At 40.9% G+C, this 18429-nt stretch overlaps 2 protein-coding genes across 3 annotated transcripts; one reads left to right on the top strand and one right to left on the bottom strand.

Annotated features, from left to right (window-relative positions):
- Positions 1–1429: 1429 nt before the first annotated feature.
- npm1a (nucleophosmin 1a) lies at positions 1430–8000 on the top strand. Its single transcript, XM_030438974.1, has 11 exons — positions 1430–1599; positions 2982–3061; positions 3927–4046; positions 4259–4352; positions 4477–4592; positions 4926–4990; positions 5883–5940; positions 6027–6104; positions 6256–6366; positions 6455–6529; positions 6841–8000. The coding sequence occupies exons 1-11, from the start codon at positions 1551–1553 to the stop codon at positions 6892–6894; spliced, it is 900 nt and encodes a 299-aa protein (XP_030294834.1). The 5' UTR covers positions 1430–1550; the 3' UTR covers positions 6895–8000.
- Positions 8001–12184: 4184 nt separating this feature from the next.
- Positions 12185–16311, bottom strand: LOC115594858 (claudin-7-B-like). 2 transcript variants are annotated; one of them, XM_030439139.1, is made up of 4 exons: positions 15860–16311; positions 13521–13685; positions 13337–13421; positions 12185–13145 (listed from the first exon to the last, which is right to left on the bottom strand). In XM_030439139.1, exons 1-4 carry the CDS (start codon positions 16080–16082, stop codon positions 12995–12997), a joined length of 624 nt encoding a protein of 207 aa, XP_030294999.1. In that variant the 5' UTR covers positions 16083–16311; the 3' UTR covers positions 12185–12994. The 2 variants fall into 2 exon arrangements, with proteins under 2 accessions (XP_030294999.1, XP_030294998.1); XM_030439138.1 differs by having other exon boundaries at positions 13337–13685.
- Between the last annotated feature and the right edge of the window lie 2118 nt (positions 16312–18429).

The raw sequence follows: 18429 nt of genomic DNA, 5'->3' as shown, positions 1-18429 counted from the left end.
GACTGGAAGAAGCTATTACTCTAGTAAATATTGTGGGTTAGTTATTATTTTAAAAATCTAGGTGAACACAAAAATGTATTGTCTTCTCCAACCTGAATGAATGAATAAATTAATGAATGAAGGGGATTATGTAACACCTCAAATTCACATGCATACAGCACAGTTCATTTATAAAACATTGCTACCACAGAGGTCCAAAATGTGTTTCAGTTCCTTGAAGACGTCTCACGCTCATCCAAGAGGCTTCTTCAGTTCTAACAAACTGGAGGGGAGTTGCAGGATTTTAACTTCTGTGTGGGAGTGTCCTTACAGAGTCGTCCGCAGCTCCAACAAGTCCAGTTCCCCCCGATACAGCACTTAGATTTACCATGACCTGGATGACTAAGAACCTTCATCAACATACTGAAAGTGTTTTTTTTATTTTTTTTATTTTGGACCTCTGTTGTAGCAATGCTTTATAAATGTACTGAAAACTGGACTTGTTGGAGTTGCAGCGGGCCCGGTTCTAGGCATGGCCCACCAAACTGACCTCACTTAATTCCGAAACTCAAAAAAAAAAAAGAAAAGTATATACAAATATATTATGTTGTAATTTATTCCCATAAATGCTGCTCAGAGTAATCACAGTCCACGGCTCTTCTGCCCACAGAGCCGGGTCTCTCTCTCTCTCTTGCGCCGTCCATACAGTCAGTAGCAGCTTCTCTCAGTTAGCATCACATTAGATACCACGCGCACTCCAGATAGTTTTAGCCACAGGCTTGTTAGTTGTTTGCATGCCTGCTAGCAACTGCTAGTAGTAGCATAGTCCCATCGGCAGCCGCTGTGGAGTTTACAATTTAAAATTTTAAATGCCAATAACATTGTAGCTTCACATTTAAATAGAAAATATGTTAGAAGACTGACATTAAGAATTTGTTGGCCACAGAATGTGTTTTCTTCGTCAATCCAGAAAAAGAATTCCCATTAGAGCTTTGCTGATGGACCACGGTGAATCAGCTATGCTTACGTCTGGGTTGGCATCATAGACTGGTAGGCATACAAAAAAACGTCATCCCTATGCCACTCAACTTGACTGCCCCCCCAATCAAAGCAGTCTAGAACCGGGCCTGAGTTGCAGATGACTTTGTAAGGACATTCCCACACAGAGGTTCAAAGCCTGCAACTCCTCTTAAGTTAATTAGAACAATACTTTTTTCCAATACTTTTGACAATCAGAGTTTTAGCCCTTTTTGACCACAACAAAAAGCTTAACTGAAAAAAAAAAAAAAAAACATATGAACACCAATTACTAAAAGCCTTCATTTCCTGGCCTTTGAGACACAGTAGAGTAAACAAGCAAACCAGTCTGTTCTGTGTGCGCTACTGCTTGCGGCACGCTGGGTGGCGCTGTTTCCGGTCTACGCGTCTTGTCGACTTTGCCAGAGAAGACGAAGAAGAAGCAGCCGAGGCGGGGAGGCGGAGTCCCGCGTTTGGTCGTTTCACCCGTCAGGAGTTGCGTTCATTCTCCCTCCGCAGACAAGCAGCAGGTTGTCAGCGACTTCATCTCCAAAATGAACGGTTTAGACGAGGAAACGATGGCGCCGCAGACCTTCCTTTACGGTGAGAAACACGTCCTCTATGTTGCCTGGTTGGTTTTGACAGTTTTTAACGTGTCGCCTCCTCGTGTTTGACTGCTGATGTCAGGACGAGAAGACGAGTAAATTTACCCGCTAGCTGCCTAACGTTAACTTAGCTGCAGTTGGTACCATGTAAGGGGAAGGTACTGTTTGGGCTGACATATTATATGATTTAAAGTCTATTAAATCTCGTATTAGGAAAAATATGATAGCTGAAGAGGAGGTTAAAGGAGAGAGCAACCGAATTAGCCCACACACGTGTTTGACTTATCAACATGGCGGCGCCCATGCCTAGCGAGCAATGTTGATATTTAAGCATTTTCTTCGCGCCAAACGTCGAGAATATTCTGTAGTATTGTTTACATTTCTTTTTTTTTTACTAGCTAGCGAATTTGTAGCTAACGTTGGACCTGACAGTTTTTTAAGCTAGTCGCGGGGTGGGAAGCTAACTCAACGTGTGTTCAGACACATGTGGACCCAGCTGCTGCTGACGTCCTCCTCTGGGTTAGTAACCCAGAACCGTTCACCTCGTTTGACCCAGCAAACACTAAGGTTTTTTGTTTCACCATCACAGAATATCCTTGTGAGTGAATTAGTCATCAAGTCAGACTTCTTACCAGTATGACTTCCAGAAGTTTCTGTGCTTGAAATATACTTATTTCCTCTCATGAGATGGGAAACTTTTATATTTATGTAGACATAATTTTAGATTCTCATTGCAGACAGGAAACCGCAGGATATTATACGCTCCAGTCTCCTTAACTTGACTGAAATGATGGCAAATAATGTGAGACACTAGAGAGATGATCAAAACTATTTAACACATGTGGTATGTGAAAAGGATTTGTGTTCTAGCAATGAGTCAATCATCTATAAAATACATAATCACTTTCAGAATCATGCTCCAGACAGGGGCATAATCAATTTAGTGAATTTGCCACTGTATATGTTAACGTCTCCAGTAACTGCACAATAGAATACTTTTTGCTTTAACAAAAAACACATTTAAAAGATATATTCTTGTCTAAATAAGTGCAGCGAAACTGTATTCATCTGTGGAAACACTTATTTGTTAGGAAGGAGAACAGCCAATAGTTGTGTTGTTGAATTTGCACCACGTGGTTTAAGTGAAATTATTCAGAGTTGTGTCTCCTAACGGAGGGGACTTGAGGCCATGTGGGAAAAAGGCCATGTGGAAGTATTCATATCAGTAGTGTGTATGGCTCCCTCCTGTGTGCGTTCAAAGTATTGCACTTTATGCTCAAATTATTATTTCCTGTCTGTCACAGATTTAAAATAAATCTCAGGATGTATGTTCGCCCATGCGTATAGATGCTATATCATTATGTGACATCTTTCCATCAGGTTGCATGCTGGAAGCTGGGAAGGAGGTGGTGTTCAATCCCGAGGACGATGATTTTGAGCATCAGCTGGACCTACGGATGGTGAGTACTCTGAGATCTAAGGTGTTCAAAGGGGGCACCTATAATAATGCATATATAACACATGTAAACTTCACCTAACCACCATTTTTTGCTATTTGCTTACTTCTCTTGGAGTTTTTTTTTTTTGCTTTTTGTCAATGGACTAGTTTGTTTTTTTTAAATCATGGACTCTGTTGATTTGCTATATGCACAGAGGTTGACAGTTGATTAAATAAACCTAATAAAATGCTTAAAGTGACATTAAAAAAACAAAGGTGTCAAGTGCCCCATGGTTAACTGAATGAAAAACGTTCTTTATTGGCAGCCTGCTTAACATTTGGAGAATAAGCTCTCCTGCAACCTAGATGTAGCGCAAGAGGCAGAATATGAATGAAGCAAACAGAATCTTTAGGAGTGCAACCACATTTTAATTTGTAGTTTAAATTGAATTGCACGTTGCTTTTTGCAATTAAGTTAGTTTGACATTTAGCATCCCGTTTCATGCAGTGATTGCATTTTTTGCACCACCCTCTCGTGCGTAGTATTGAAGTTGTGCTCATTTTCTTTTAAAAAACAATTACTGTCTACGCAAGAATAATTACACGCCTGTGCTCGAAACACGATCAGAGTCTTAATAAGTGCCGCTTTAATAAGCTCAGCTTTAAATTTTGTTCCATACAGTGGTTGTAGGATACAAACATGCAAACACTCCTTTTAGAAACAGGAAGAAAATAATAGTGTGCAGAAATATTCTTGGCATAGTTCCTGCGTGTGGTTGCACCATTTGACTGTTTGAGAAGGGACTGCAAGATTACTAGGACGAGGACACAAGCTTAACTTGCCTCCAGTTTCTGACTAAAGTCTAACGTCGCCTTGTTCCCCCCAGGCCTGCGTGGACGCCAGCACGAAAGATGAACTTCACATGGTGGAGGTAGAAGGCCAAGACACAGAGGGTCAGAAAATCAAGGCAGTGCTGGTCTCACTGAAGCCCTCTACCCTGCCAAGTGTAAGTGAACTGCTTCTTGTCATCTCAGTGTGGACTTTTCTCATCCCTCAGCCACCCACAAATGTAGGGTCAGAAAATGAATACCCTTTATTCTATTAAATGCTGCTCTGTGTGAAGTTATTGAACTTCAAACTCTTAAGAGCACCCAGTGAGAGTAGTGTGCACCTATCAGCACTGTACAACATGGATGTTAATGCGAGTGTTTGTTGCAGGTGTGTCTCGGCGGTTTCACAATCACACCCCCAGCAGTCTTCCGTCTGAAGTCAGGTTCTGGTCCAATCCATATCAGTGGACAGCACCTTGTCAGTAAGTATATAAGATGTTTTTACTTGTCAGGGAAAGTGTGCAGTGTCTGATACAGGCTTATGCATTATTAACTTTGGTTAAAACACTACTACCAAAACCTGACATTTCTTAATTGTTCTTAAAGTGATGGAGGCGGATCAGTCCTTTGAGGAAGATGATGACGAGGATGATGAAGAGGAGGAGGAAGATGTCAGAACGTCAAAGAAAAGACCTGCTTCTTCTCCCGCCATCAAGTCTCAGGTTTGTTTTTAGATCTCTCCAGAAATGCAACTGACAATATTTTCATGATCAATTAGTCTCTTGATTATTTTCATGATTAATCGCCTTGTCCTAAAAATGTCTAAATATTGGGAGAAATGCTCAAACAATATCATAACAATGCAACCCAAGGTGATGAATTGTTTAAGAAATTACCGAAATTAATTATCAAAGTAGTTGGCAATTAATTTACTTTCATATGGAATAACTCCTTAAATTACTAACGGTTGCAGCTCTGCATCCTTTACTGCATTAGTTTTGAATTATTCCAGATTCAAGTGGACACAAACTTACTTTTTTTTCTCCTCCTTGCAGAAGAAAATGAAAATGGACATCGAGGATGACGACGACGATGAGGATGACGACGATGATGATGACGAGTAAGTGTCGAGCTGCACGCACATCATGTTAACCTTTCTGAATTGACATTTTTTCATCCTTCTAAAAAAACATTTTGGTTTCAGTTGTGTTGCGACATGTTTGGCTTGTTCTTACGCAAATATTTCCAAAGATATTTAATCTGTTTAAGGTGTAGTGACTGTAAAGATGAATCTGTGTCATATAGAACTTTTTTGGACTTCAGACAGACAAAAGCTTCACTGCATGTTGAGTTCACTGTCCTGCTGGGAAATGAACCTGATTCTGCTCATCTTGATGCCAGCTGGCATGCATCTGTACAACAAACAAGGGTTTTATCTTTCATCAGCTTGATCTTGATGATCTGCCAGTGAAATTTTAATGCGATTTGGTTCATGTTAAACACTTTGTCTCAGTTGTTTGGAAGCGGTTGTATTACTATTTGGCAGTTTGATAGTGAGTGTGACTGGAAGATACAGGTGCTTCACCTGGCTTTGCCTCTGTGATGGTAATGCTGCTCTATCAGCTTGATTAACAGGTGTGGCTTTAGAAGCGCCTGGTTGTTTTTCACATAAACATCATCTGGTTCGATTGTGTCTGTGTTGTTCTGCTACCCTGTTTTTAGTAAAAGATCAGCCATATATCAGCGCTGGGAAAACAACTTTGACCTCAGATGGAAGCCTTTTGTATATTATTACACTTGTAGAGCTGTGACTTTAACAGAGAACACTTATTGTTATCTGTGCTGGGTATTTGACCAAAAAACTGTCTAAGCATAATGACGGAGCTGAAATGAAAGATGTAATGCCAGCATCAGAAATGTGTGATTAAAATGTCTCTTAGAATATGTATGATGATCACTTTCTGTGTCTGTTAGTCGATTGATTTGAAATGTTTTTTTTCTGTCCTTTTTAGGGATGATGACGAGGATGATGAAGATGAGGAGAGCAAAGATGAAGAGTCTCCTGTTAAGGTGTGCACCTATTTCATAGTCTTTGCAGTTGTTGCGTAATGACATTGCTGTCCTTTTTGTCACTAACAGACAAGTCTTTGTTTCAGGCCAAGCAGACACCATCCAAAAAAGCCCCTGCTCAGAATGGCAAGAGTTCGAAACCCAACACTCCAGCCAAGAAACAGGTGACTCTCAGTTTCCATTGACTGGCCTTTTGTTCTACGCTTCGTAGTGGGTTAGCAGTCTACTTAACCCCCCAAAAAAATAATGAATGCTCGCGAAGCTTTCTCTTATCCATGTATTTTTACTAATATCTAAACTTGATGTCCTTCGCAGCCACAGACTCCTAAAGGTAAGGGTGAGAAGTCCCCCAAAACCCCACCAACACCCAAAGGAGATTTAACAGTTGCTGAGATTAAAGCCAAGATAATGGAGTCAATGAAGAAGGTTGGTGTCCTTCCATCTATCTGGTTTTATTACAGTCCTTTTTCCTGTCCTGTCCATGAATTAAAACACTCATTCTTTTATTCTACAGGGAGGAACATTACCCAAAATCCAGCCCAAGTTTGAGAACTTTGTGAAGCACGGTTATAGAGTCTCAGATTCCAAGGTACAGTACAAGTTCACATTGCAGTATTTTATCAGATACCCATTGTTGACTATCAGGAGTTTTAACAAAGACATTTTTAAGTGCAAAGTGCATGGCAGGAAAATAAGCATCTGTTGTTTCCCCGCTGTGTTCTGCCACTAGAGGGCTCCCAAGTTTTTAAAATCACCAGCAGTGGAAGTGATGTAAAATAAATGTAGCACAGGAGCAGGTCAGAAAATAATGTACACAGGAAAATAATTAAATGTTTTTGATTCTTTCTAATTAGACACGTGATGCCGTCATATTAACAGACATTTTGTTTGTTCCCTCAGGTTATTTTGGAGCTGTGGAAGTGGAGGCAGACGGTGAAGGATGCTACTAAATAACTCGTCTCCATAGTTTTATCGTCTCTTTTTATGACTTGTTTGTATCCATAGCACCTCTCAAACCCCTCTGAAGCCAAAACTCTGTGCCTCACACTTCATTAATTTCTAAGTCTTGTCCGGCCCCCTTCCTGAATGAAGAGACTAGAGAGATGGTGACGTAGCCGCACGTTACAAATTTGCATCTTTTTGTAAATGTGTAAATAAAATTCTCACTAGATTCTTGGCCCATGAGTATGGAGGATATCTTTTTCTTTTTTTTTTCATATAGACAGTTAATGTTGATTTGGCCCTCATGCAGGAACAATGGCACTGCATCAGATTGACACCACCTGAAAGCACATACAAAGACCACCAACAGAGCTCAACAGCCAATAAAAATCACCTACCAGCCATCTTCAAACCATTTTACAGTTTTGGTAAAGCCTAATTTTTTTGGGTGGACTTTAGATGTTAATGATCACGATATTTGATTTAATATTAATTTGTTTGTTACCATGAACATATTGCACTTTTTTTTGGAATGTTTTGAATGTTTATGCTGTTGTGAGATTCCTAAGGTGAAAGAAAAACCATGGCTACAAACTGTCCGCCTAGTTTCAGTTTGAAAACGTTGTCAGAATTTAGACATATTCTGTATGATTCTTCAGACTTTTTACCGTCCGGAAATGATAAAAACCATCTGAAGAGCCTTCACATCTGTGCGTGGCCTGAGTGGAGACTGTGGAGGGTTTGTTCCACTTGTTTTTGTATTGCCATGAGTACTTGGAGCGAACAGGCCAGTTGTTGAGTGACACTCTGAGTGACTGAATGCATGAAGGAATTTGCAAACGAGGTTGTTTTTTTTTTCTTTTCAATTACAATGATTTTAACTCCAACCCAGACCTTGCGGATGTTATAATGTTTGTAGACATTTCCACCTGTGCTCAAGTTTAATGAATCCACTGTTCTCATTCGACCCGTTAAAAGTAACATTACGAAAGTGTTGATCTGTTAAAGCAGAAGATCATTCCATGTTCCTCAAAGTAAAAGTTTGTACGACTTTAATTATGCTGTGGGTTTGACTGTGCTATACAAGATGAATTAAATAATAAAATAATATTGTGGAAGTGTTGTGATTGTTGTCATTCTCTGCAGTGATCGCTTATTTTAACCAGATGAATGCAGTTGCAGTTAATTTCTCTTAAAGTTGATTTGAATTTGTGGGGCAGAAATCAAGCCAAAGTGCAGTTTCAGTAGAGTTGATTATTGAAAAGGTGCACATGATATCTTTATTCTTTATGTACCATTCTTTACTTTACTTAGCAGATCCTTAAATTGTGAAATTGACTGAAAATAATTTAGAATAAAGCTGGTGGGCTCTTATTTTTACTTATTAACAACAAGACAGGAGCATTCGTTATTGTTCCAAAATTCTTGATATTTCTCGTCATAATTCTAGAAAGAGTTCAGATCCTGAAGCCAAAATGTGTTGTTCCTCCAGCATGATTATGCCACAAAAGGCCAAAATCTCAGTCACATTCCTGATACTGTTTTTTTTCTTACTACCAATAATGTTCTTTCTCTCAGTACAATATTTTCTGGTGGCACGTTGGAGATAACGACTCTATCTTGCCTCCAGACTCTTTGCAACAGTGTGTCTATGATTTCTCGTTTTGCGTTTCAAAATGTAACACAACGTCGACGCTGCTCTAAGGTCTAATGTTCCGGTTCTTGCTTGTAACGAACCGCAGCTGCTGTGTCAACTGGGTCACGTACACACACACTGCACTGTTTGCACTTTGTGACCCTTGATCAGATAATATCTTTATAGCCAGTACTGTGTTTTATAGAGTTGGAGAGTGAATATCAGCCCTTTTTTGTGAGCGGGATGTCTTTGCATTTTGTTTCCGTCCAGCTTCCCCCCCCTTCGGAAAGCTTCTCCTCGCTGTGTAATTTTGCTCAACGGAAGCAAAAATAGTTGTTTTCACATGAGAGAAATATTGAAATCAGTGGCGGTTCTAGACCAGTTTTAATAGGGGGGGCCAGGTTGGGGGGGCCGGCTTTTTTTGTTAGGGGGGCACATACAACCTGGAGAAAAAGATAAATCCCTCATTCAGACAAAACAGTGTTTACAATTTCAGCAATTCTGATTGGGTAGTAAACTGCTGAGACACTTTATTTCTGCCTTTCCCTTCAAAACAAAGTAATTGCAAGAAATCTGTCATTGTATTATTGATGCAGACTCCCAGTCGGGGGGGGGGGGGGGGGCCACAGGGGGGTCCAGTCTCGGAGTTACGGGGGCACTGGCCCCTGTTGCCCCCCCCCTAGAACCGCCCCTGATTGAAATATTGATATTTGGGGAGATGAGGCCCATAGTTTTTGTTTAACTTGATGCATTTTACATTTAGATAGAATATTGTGCCATGCAGCTCCTTACACGAACCAACACAACTCTCTCCGGTCACTCACTCATCCATGTATGTGCATGTTTGTTTATGTGGCGACAGTTTGAGTTAGTGGATTCACTCACAGGTTGGTGTAATAAGGCCACTTCAGACCCATTCTGTTCATCTTTACCTTTAATGGTCCAATAAATGACCGCTTAGACGAAGCGGCGCATCATTTACTGTCAGGGTGATGAAGAGGGCTGATGGACGGCGATAAGTCATCATCATTACTCGGTGATTCAGTGGCACGGGACTGCCTGATGTAACGGCCTGGATCTACTGGTGATAAATAGCCCGGCCTTGATTAAATGATCAGACGAGAGGAGTGAACAGGTGTGTTGTGGTCTGAACTAATGCAGGAGGGGAAGAATGTTGTCCCCCCCAAAAAAACAATTAAATTCCAGCAGAGAGAGAGCGTTTAACAGGAGCCGCTTTTAAATGACAAATCCTGTGACACACACCCTCATCAGCTCATCCCCACAGTGTAGATATAAAGTCCTACAACAGAAGAAAAAAGAGTTTTCCAGTGGCTTTGTGTGTTGAGTTTTAGAGGACGGAGGCAGACTGGGGGTCAGACAGTTCGGCCACTTAGGACTGAAATCATTACCGTTATTACTTTTTGGACCTGACCCGAGGGCGAGGGGGAGAGTAATGATTAGAGGAAACAGCGGGCAGAATGAGAGCAGAGCAGAAGGAGAAGTGGAGCAAGGCGCCGCTGGTTCTGATGGATCACAAGAACCTTAACTCGGAGACATATAATGACAAAGTGAGGAGAGACGAGACGCTGTGAACGACAGCAGGACGAAGCCTTTTCTTTAAAACAGGGTTCGTATGGGTGCTTGAAATCCTTGAAAGTGCTTGAATTTCAATGTTGTGTTATCAAGGTCTGAAAAGTGCTTGGATTTTAGTTTAAGTGCTTGAAAGTGCTTGACATTATAACTCTGTGGCTTTCTCAAAATTCTCACATCATCTGACAGCTTGAATTAAATACACAAAGACCTGCGTATGCTGTCTTACACACTTATACCCATAATGAACCTATAATACGTGATTCATAATGCACAGTAGGGGTGGTTAATCGGCCCAATTTCCCGATTCGATTCGATTCGATTCCTATTATTGAAGTCTCGATTTGATTACAAATCGATTTTCGATTATTAACGATTATCAATTCGATTTTCGCCTAACGCCTTTTTTGTTAGGGGGCACATACAACCTGGAGAAAAAGATAAATCCCTCATTCAGACAAAACAGTGTTTACAATTTCAGCAATTCTGATTGGGTAGTAAACTGCTGAGACACTTTATTTCTGCCTTTCCCTTCAAAACAAAATCTTTACAAGAAATCTGTCATAGTATTATTGATGCAGACTCCCTGTCGGGGGGGCCACAGGGGGGTCCAGACTCAGAGTTACTGGGGCACTGGCCCCTGTTGCCCCCCCCCTAGAACCGCCCCTGTGCAATGGTCACTTTTGAGACTGTAGTTTTGGATGTCCAGGCATCGCAGGTTATTGCTACCCTGTGAGGAGAGTTGAGGGACACTTGCATGGAAAGCTTTGTGTCCTTGTAAAGATTTGGAATCAATTTAAGTGTGAAACTGTGGACCATGTAGCGGAAGCCAGTAAGAGGAGGACTCCAGTTTGTATTACTATTTAAAAAAAATTCAAAAACTATTTTTTTTTTTTTTTTTTTAATCGATTTTTGGAAATTTAATAATCGAATCATAATCGTCAATATTGTAATCGCGATTAATCAATAATCGATTTTTTTCACCACCCCTAATGCACAGTGAATGAATCCATCCATTCAATACATATGTGTACCACAGCTGAAAGCAGTTGCCTGTACGCACCACAAGGTGGCAGTAAAAACCAGAGCAACTTCTCATGTTGTGAGCCATGACGATGCTGTGGAGGCATCAACTCAAAGGAAGATGGCTTCCAGCCAGAGTGACGTGCAGCCCTGATCATATTAGATTCCGGCTTCTGTAAGAAATTCATCTGCAGCCGGTTTTTCATGTCTAATTGCCAACAATTCAAAATGCTGTTCAGAATTACTAAACATCTGCACATGACGGCTGAGTCTCATGTACTCTACTGTCGGTGTGTGTGTGTGTCATGTTTTATTTCTTTACCTGTTTATTTGATTTTTTTCCTCTTTTACAGAGATGGAACGGAACTAAATTGATTTACTTGCAGAGGTGATGAATTCATTTTAACTGCAAGTGGCAATGTGCAAGGAAACTAAAGTCGTCAAATACATATTGACAAGTAAGAGTCTCTGTGGGTCAGGGGTAGAGCCAGTGTCTTGTTAGCAGAAGGTCTCTGGTTAGATTCCCCTGGCAGGCATGCTGAAGTGTCCTTGGGCAAGATAAACTGCTCCTGATGAGCTGGAGCTGCTTTTGCATGGCAGCCATCACATCAGTGTGTGGATGTATGAATTACTGTGAGTCGCTTTGGACAAAAGTGACTGATAAATGCCCTGAAATGTGATGTAAGTAAGGCAAAAGATCCTCAATTAAAAACAAAAACACATTCAAAATAAATACTGAATCCGAGAATCAGCCGGGCCAATAATAAGTTGACACCATGGAGACATCGGTATCTTATCATTTTCTTCTACGTGTAGTTTTATTACTTCGGTACATTTAATATCAGATACTTTAAGACTTTTACTCATTTTTCATATTGTTGACTTTCACTTTAACATTTTAGCACCATATAGTTACTTTTACTCAAGTACTACTGTTACACTACTTGTTTAAATGTATTTAATATTTAACCAGTTTAAATAATTGGGTTTTGTTCTTTGTTAAAGAAAAAAAAGTTGTTAAAAAAGCATTTTCACAAGCCAGAAAACAAACGGTCAAGTTTACGCTTTTATTTTATATACAATACAAACATGGCAAAGTCACAACTTCAAAAAGTTCTTTTAAAAAAGATTAGCATTAGCTGAGCGCAGCGACACATTTGGACCACAAACAGGAGCAATAAGCAAAAGCCCATTCACACAAACTGTTACAGAACAAGTAAAACAAATACGAAGCTATCAACAGCTGCTGCTGCGTGTATGTCAGCAAGAACATTGGCAATCTGAGTTTATGGAATCAGTTTGCAGTAGTTTAAGTTTGATTTTAAAACAGTAGTCTCCACAGATTTTGTTACGTTCATATAAATAAAAAGGCACAAATACATGAGAATAATGAAAGCAGATTGGTTCTCAGGTGCCAGATGTTTAAACCTGTGTGGATTCACAGTAACAAGTGGTGCATGACTTGTCCACTGTGATGATATTTCTGTTCAGTGCATCCAAACTGTTTCCCCAAAGACACACTGTAAAAGTTAGCATGAAGCATTTGACAAATAGTGCTTTACAGGTGTCAACTAAGTGGATGGTACACTACACAGTATACAAACAGTAAGCACTGACTGTAGGTCGGCAAGCACTTTCAGAAGTAAACAGCTGTTATTTTAAAACTTTAATAATTAATCTGTTAAAATAATATTACAGTAACATAGAGGGGCCCTGAAGAAACTAAAACATACAATAAAAAATAATAAAAACAGGTACAAGTCGTCTCCTGGGATACATGTTTTCAATGCTTCAGTCTCTGAGCAGGACTAGCATGAATGTCAAAGTGTTCCTTCAGCCTCCAAACACCGAGTCCTGTCCCGTTCAAACGTATTCCTTGCTGCTGGGGGGTCTGGAGATGGGGTACTTTGGCGAGGGTTTCCCCCTCGGGCAGGATGCTGCCAGCATGCCGCCTCCAACTACAGCCAGGAAAGCTCCGGCCCACGCGATGAAGATGGCGGAGCCGAACTCGTACCTGCAGAAAGAGGAGTCGCAGTAGGTCAGAGCAGAGAACGTAAAAACAAACATGCACATGACAATTCATCAGCACCGAGCTGGGCTCATGCAAATGTCTGGAGGGCAGGACAAGCTTAAATCCGGTATCTTAAACAAACAAGCACATCTAAAAACGTGTCTGGAGACATCGTACTCTGCTGGCGTGCTTACTTGGTATTGACGGGGGTGAAAGGGTTGTAGAAGGCCTGGATGATGTCGTGAGCGTACCAGGAGCAGGCGACGATGGAGCACAAAGCTGCAAGAAGAGCAAAGCAGAACGTCACTGAGACTGTCTCGGGGGTTAAAGACACGGACGGCCGCGAAACAGAAACAAGTTTAAAGAGTGGCGTCTTACAGCCGATCAGGATGATGATGCCTCCGGTCATTGCAATGCGAGACTTCTTCGTCTTGTCATCTCCTCCACAGTTGGTGCACTTCATTCCCATGCAGGCTACGCCCAGGCCGGCCACCGTTACAATAATGCTGACAATCATGAGGGCGCGGGTTGCCTGGAGGGCACCTGGGTAAGAGGACAAGAAAGGGTTAATCCATCAGTTATTGTGACATTAAACGGGTACACGAGGTAAAAGGGGTGCGGCAACACTTGAAAGGCCGTGCTGGATTAGTCAAGTTATTTATATTTGAATGATTCATGTGTTTACACTTTATTTTTTTGGCTTTTAAGCATTTAAAAAGCCACAAAATTTGACTCAAAGCCGTGTAAACGAGCTCTGTTCATGCACGACACAGCGGCCTCCGTCTCCTGTGTCTCGCTGCCGCTCCCTATGACAACGCACCACAGAAACTGGCTCCAACCGGAAGCCCGGTGGAGCGCTAAAAGAGGTGGGGGTGGGGGAGGAGGTGTGTGGGCTTGTGTGCATGCATGCGAAGTCAGAAACAGGTCTGACCAGGTTTCAAGTTTCATTATAAAGGAAAAAAAGAAAAAGGCGCTCCCACTTTCAGGAGCTCGCACTCGGCTTCTCAGCAGGTGGATAGTTTGTAGCTTTCAAACTACGACCTCAAAAAAACAAAAACAAAAGACAAGCATCTTTGAAAAAGGAGTTTGAGTCAAATGTTCCTAAACTTTGGGATTTTTGAGCAGGTATTTCTGAATAATAAGCCACTATTTGTCCACTCGCTCCGTATCTAAAAACCGCAGCTTTAATCACACAATGTTTTTATCAGGAGTTGGTTTGTGCTCGTGTTTGAGGAAGGTGATAAGGAACAATGTGCTGCAGATATTCAATCTAATGTTTTGATAAGCCAGTAGGGAGAAATAAAAATAAAGAGAGAGGAGAAAAAAAAAGCCATTTTGGAGGAAATGACCCGTTTGTGAACTTTTAACTCAAAGTTAACGAGTAACTTGCAGCTGTGAGCTCTTTTAAGTGAACAAGGTGAGTCGAGGCAAACACAAACAAACACACACACACACACACACACACACAGGGAGGAGACTTCACACGAAACAGATCCCTGTGTGACATTCTGGCAGTTTATGCCTGAGGGCAGACTATCAATCAATCAGTCAGGTTTTGATTTCTAGACATGAATCCAACCGTCGTGCCACCAGTGACCCATTTAAGCCACTGCCTGATGAGAAGAGATAAAGGCCATAAAAGACAGATACAGCACGAGGACTTTTTCCTGACAAGGAAGCACAACGACCGCTCCAACTTCTTCATTTAGCTTCAGGTGCTCTTTTCTCGACCAACAATGAGTAACTGTGTCATTTTATTACATTTCTCCGAGCGTCAAACAGCCCGTGTTGCCAAATATCCAGGAAGTGAGGCCTACTGTAACTGTTTAACTAACGGGCTCCTACTGCAACTGTCCTGCTCAGACAATTTGAATTCAAGACATGAGTCGACATTAAAGCACCAGAAACTCAACAAAGTGGTTCCATTTGATCCCCTATGCAGGCCGAATGTTTGTGTGGCTTGCTGGTGTCCAGTCCTGTTGACTAAACAGCGGGTCATACAGGTGTTGTTTAACCTGTAACTACATATGCTGTGTAATGGAAGTCCTACGTTTTGGGCCTTTTTTTCCCCCCCCCCCACACACATGCAGGAGGAGGAAGAAGATGGGGGTTAGCATGCTGTAGCTACAAAGGCTAATCATTGTCCAAGGGGTGTAAAAAAAAAGTGAAAGAATGTGTGTTTTTAAAGTTAATTTAAATCATCTCTGGGAGGTTAAACATCAAGCTACTCGTACTACTGCTGCTTTATGATGCAGGTGAGGCCTCGTGAGATTGCTTCTAACCCAAATACCTGCACTGAGGAACTGAGGAGAGGTTAATGAGTGACATGAAACCGGTTAGGCCAGCTGGATTCTAGGAACAGCTTAAGGAGGGAGAAAATGGCCGAAGGAGAAGAAGAAGAAGAAGTCACTTCTTGTTCTCCCAACAGGTGCCTGTTACATCATTTCCTGCAACACTTTAATTATTATTTTTTTTTTTTTGTAGGTCAATTGGCAAGAAATAAACTTTAATAAATGACGAAATAGTATGTGATGTGTTTAAGGGCCTACTTTTTTTGGACATTGAAGGCATCACAGCCTTTTCCAAGGTCTCCCAACCCAACAGGCCTCATTAAATATGACTAAAAATACTAAAAGAAAATTAAAATAAATGTCCCCACATTTAGGACACTTATTTCCACATGACAAAAGAACCTCGACGGGGGGTGAGGGACTTACTGTTGAGCTGCAGGATCGAGTCGTACACCTTGCACTGGATCTGTCCGGTGCTCTGGAAGGCGCAGGACATCCACAGCCCCTCGTACATGGCTATGGCGGTGATGATGTTGTCCCCGACGTACGCGGACATCTTCCACTGCGGCAGAATGGTGCCAATTATCAATCCAATTAAACCCAGGAGGGCCAGGGCGAATCCCAAAATCTGCAGACCCTTGTTGGCCATTTCTTCTTCTTCTTCTCCTTGTTTTTCTTCTTGAAAACGACGTCCAAAATCCTCCTCTCTCCTCTTTTTAGATAAAGTTCGCTCTGTTTCAGGTAAAGTCAGCTCCTCTTTGCTGTGATACGTGTGTGTTTCTCTGATGGGACGCTTAAAAAACACCAACTGTCTCGGTGAATCTCCACGCACCTGTTCCTCAGCCGCACCTTGAGTGGGGAGGGGAGCGGCGGGAGCGAGCTTTTCTAGGCGGTTTCTGTCTCTGTCTCAGGTGGGCGGGGACGCGCACGCAGTATCGACTCATCACGGCGTCGCGGCAAACACCTGAAGTTTCGTGATGTCAGGACTTCCGGTAACAGAGAACAGACCCCCTATTAAGTCATGAGAGCTGCAGGTATAGACGGACATGTGACTTTTTCGATGCATTATTTTGGTGTTTAATGGTTTTGGTTTGTGTTGTTTTTAACACATTATGATTCAGAAAATGTCCCAGTCGTAACAAACAGATCAGTATCTTTAAAATGTCGAGTTATTTGATTTAAAAAAAAAGCACAGTAAAAGTGGACAGTGGGAGCCAGCATTAGTCATAAACTCCTGGATTTGTGACAGCAGGAGAGGCAGAAAAACACGGGAGGATTCAAAACCACCAGACATTCAGCAACAGCTGATCATCGTTATCACTCTCACCCACAGTCTTATCTACAATCCAGCATCTTTAAAACATTAGCAATCATGTTTTGCTTTTATTCTTTTTAATGTCAGAAATTGTGTATTCTTATTTATTTACTTTACTATATCTTTTCATCTCTTCCCGCACATTTCTTTCTGAAGTGATTTTTTAAAAATGTATTTTACTTTGCAGTTATTATGAAGTCCTAATGTAGGTATTCTGTTCACTGATCGACTTGTTTTTTTTATGTATATATAAATAAATAATAGGGCTGAAACTAATGATTATAGTAATTTCTGACAAATATGTCGATCATTTTTACAATCAGTCGATTGATCTTTTAGTCAATGAATTTCCAAGAGCCATAACCGACATCTTCAAATTGATCCAAAACCCAAAGAATCGTCATTTATTATCATACATGACAAAAGAAAATGCAGCAGATCTTCACATTTAAGAACCAGAAAAAGTTTTGCATATAATCAACCGATTATCAAAAAGGTTGGCGACTAACTTTCTTTCAGTTGATTAATCAATCACAGCCGCTCTATTAAGCAATACTGTCATAATATTTTACATATATTACAATAATTATAATGAGAAATAGCCTCCTATGTTATGTTTAAGTTATCTTCCTGCATTCGTAAGTACTCTTAACGCTTGTCGAACACTTTTTTCATGAATCGTTAAAGCAAAAAGGAGATTGCTTCCATAAATTTGTATCAAAGCCAAGACATGAAGCCTCGACGCAGGCCTACATGTCCGTCAAAGGGTTTAACAATATCAGTGTCAAAATGGGAAGTTGAAGCTGTAAGTGGAAGTTAAGTGAACAATTAAGTTCCATGCAATTGAGGTAGTGTTAATATGAAACATATAAGATTGTGTAAATTGATCACAAGACATAAACATATCTGTAAGTGAGCTGAACTGCAGAGTTCAGGGAGGTTTAACCTCACATGAATATTAAAGGTCAGTCAATCAGTCAACACCTAAACATGGCGAGGAGACCAGAGCGGATCTGACTTTTTTTGCGGGGGAAAATAAGGAAGCCATTTGATAATTAACTTTTAGTCAGACACACGATGACGATATGTTTTAACGGACTCAAATATAACTTCCTGTAACTTCTGTGTTTCATCTTCATCTCGTTTCACGTGTTTCATGCAAATATCATCTGTGTGTGTGTGTGTGTAGTCAAAACCCACAAGTTAAACACTAGTATGATATCACATTCTTTCATATATGACTCTCTGGGCTTTGTAACTTTTATATTCAACATGTACTTTTATGTGTGTGTGTGTGTGTGGGGCTGTCTGAGTTATAGGAGACCTAAATGGCTCTCTGTATGAGTCATCATGTCGGATACTGTCTTGAATCTGGTGTGAGACTCGGAGTGTAAACACACATTGTCCTCGATCGTGGAACATTCCTGCACATCTGACAGGTAAATAAGATTTGTACCCGTCAGCTCTTTGCTTCTGATTATCACCTGTAAGGCTCACTTCCCCTTCAGACAATGGAAAAAAAAAACAGAACTTTGTCTTTCCTGTGAATGATTATCGTGTACATTTTTTAACAAATCTTTTCCCTCAGTTCATACCCTCCTCTAACTTTACATCTACTAATGTGAGCGTAAACAGTATCACAGCCACTTCCCTTGATCCTCCACTACGGTAAACACCTTCC

Source organism: Sparus aurata, chromosome 13 (genome assembly GCF_900880675.1).
Source record: "Sparus aurata chromosome 13, fSpaAur1.1, whole genome shotgun sequence".
In the NCBI taxonomy this organism is placed as follows: domain Eukaryota; kingdom Metazoa; phylum Chordata; class Actinopteri; order Spariformes; family Sparidae; genus Sparus; species Sparus aurata.
This window is presented reverse-complemented; position numbering and strand designations above follow the sequence as displayed.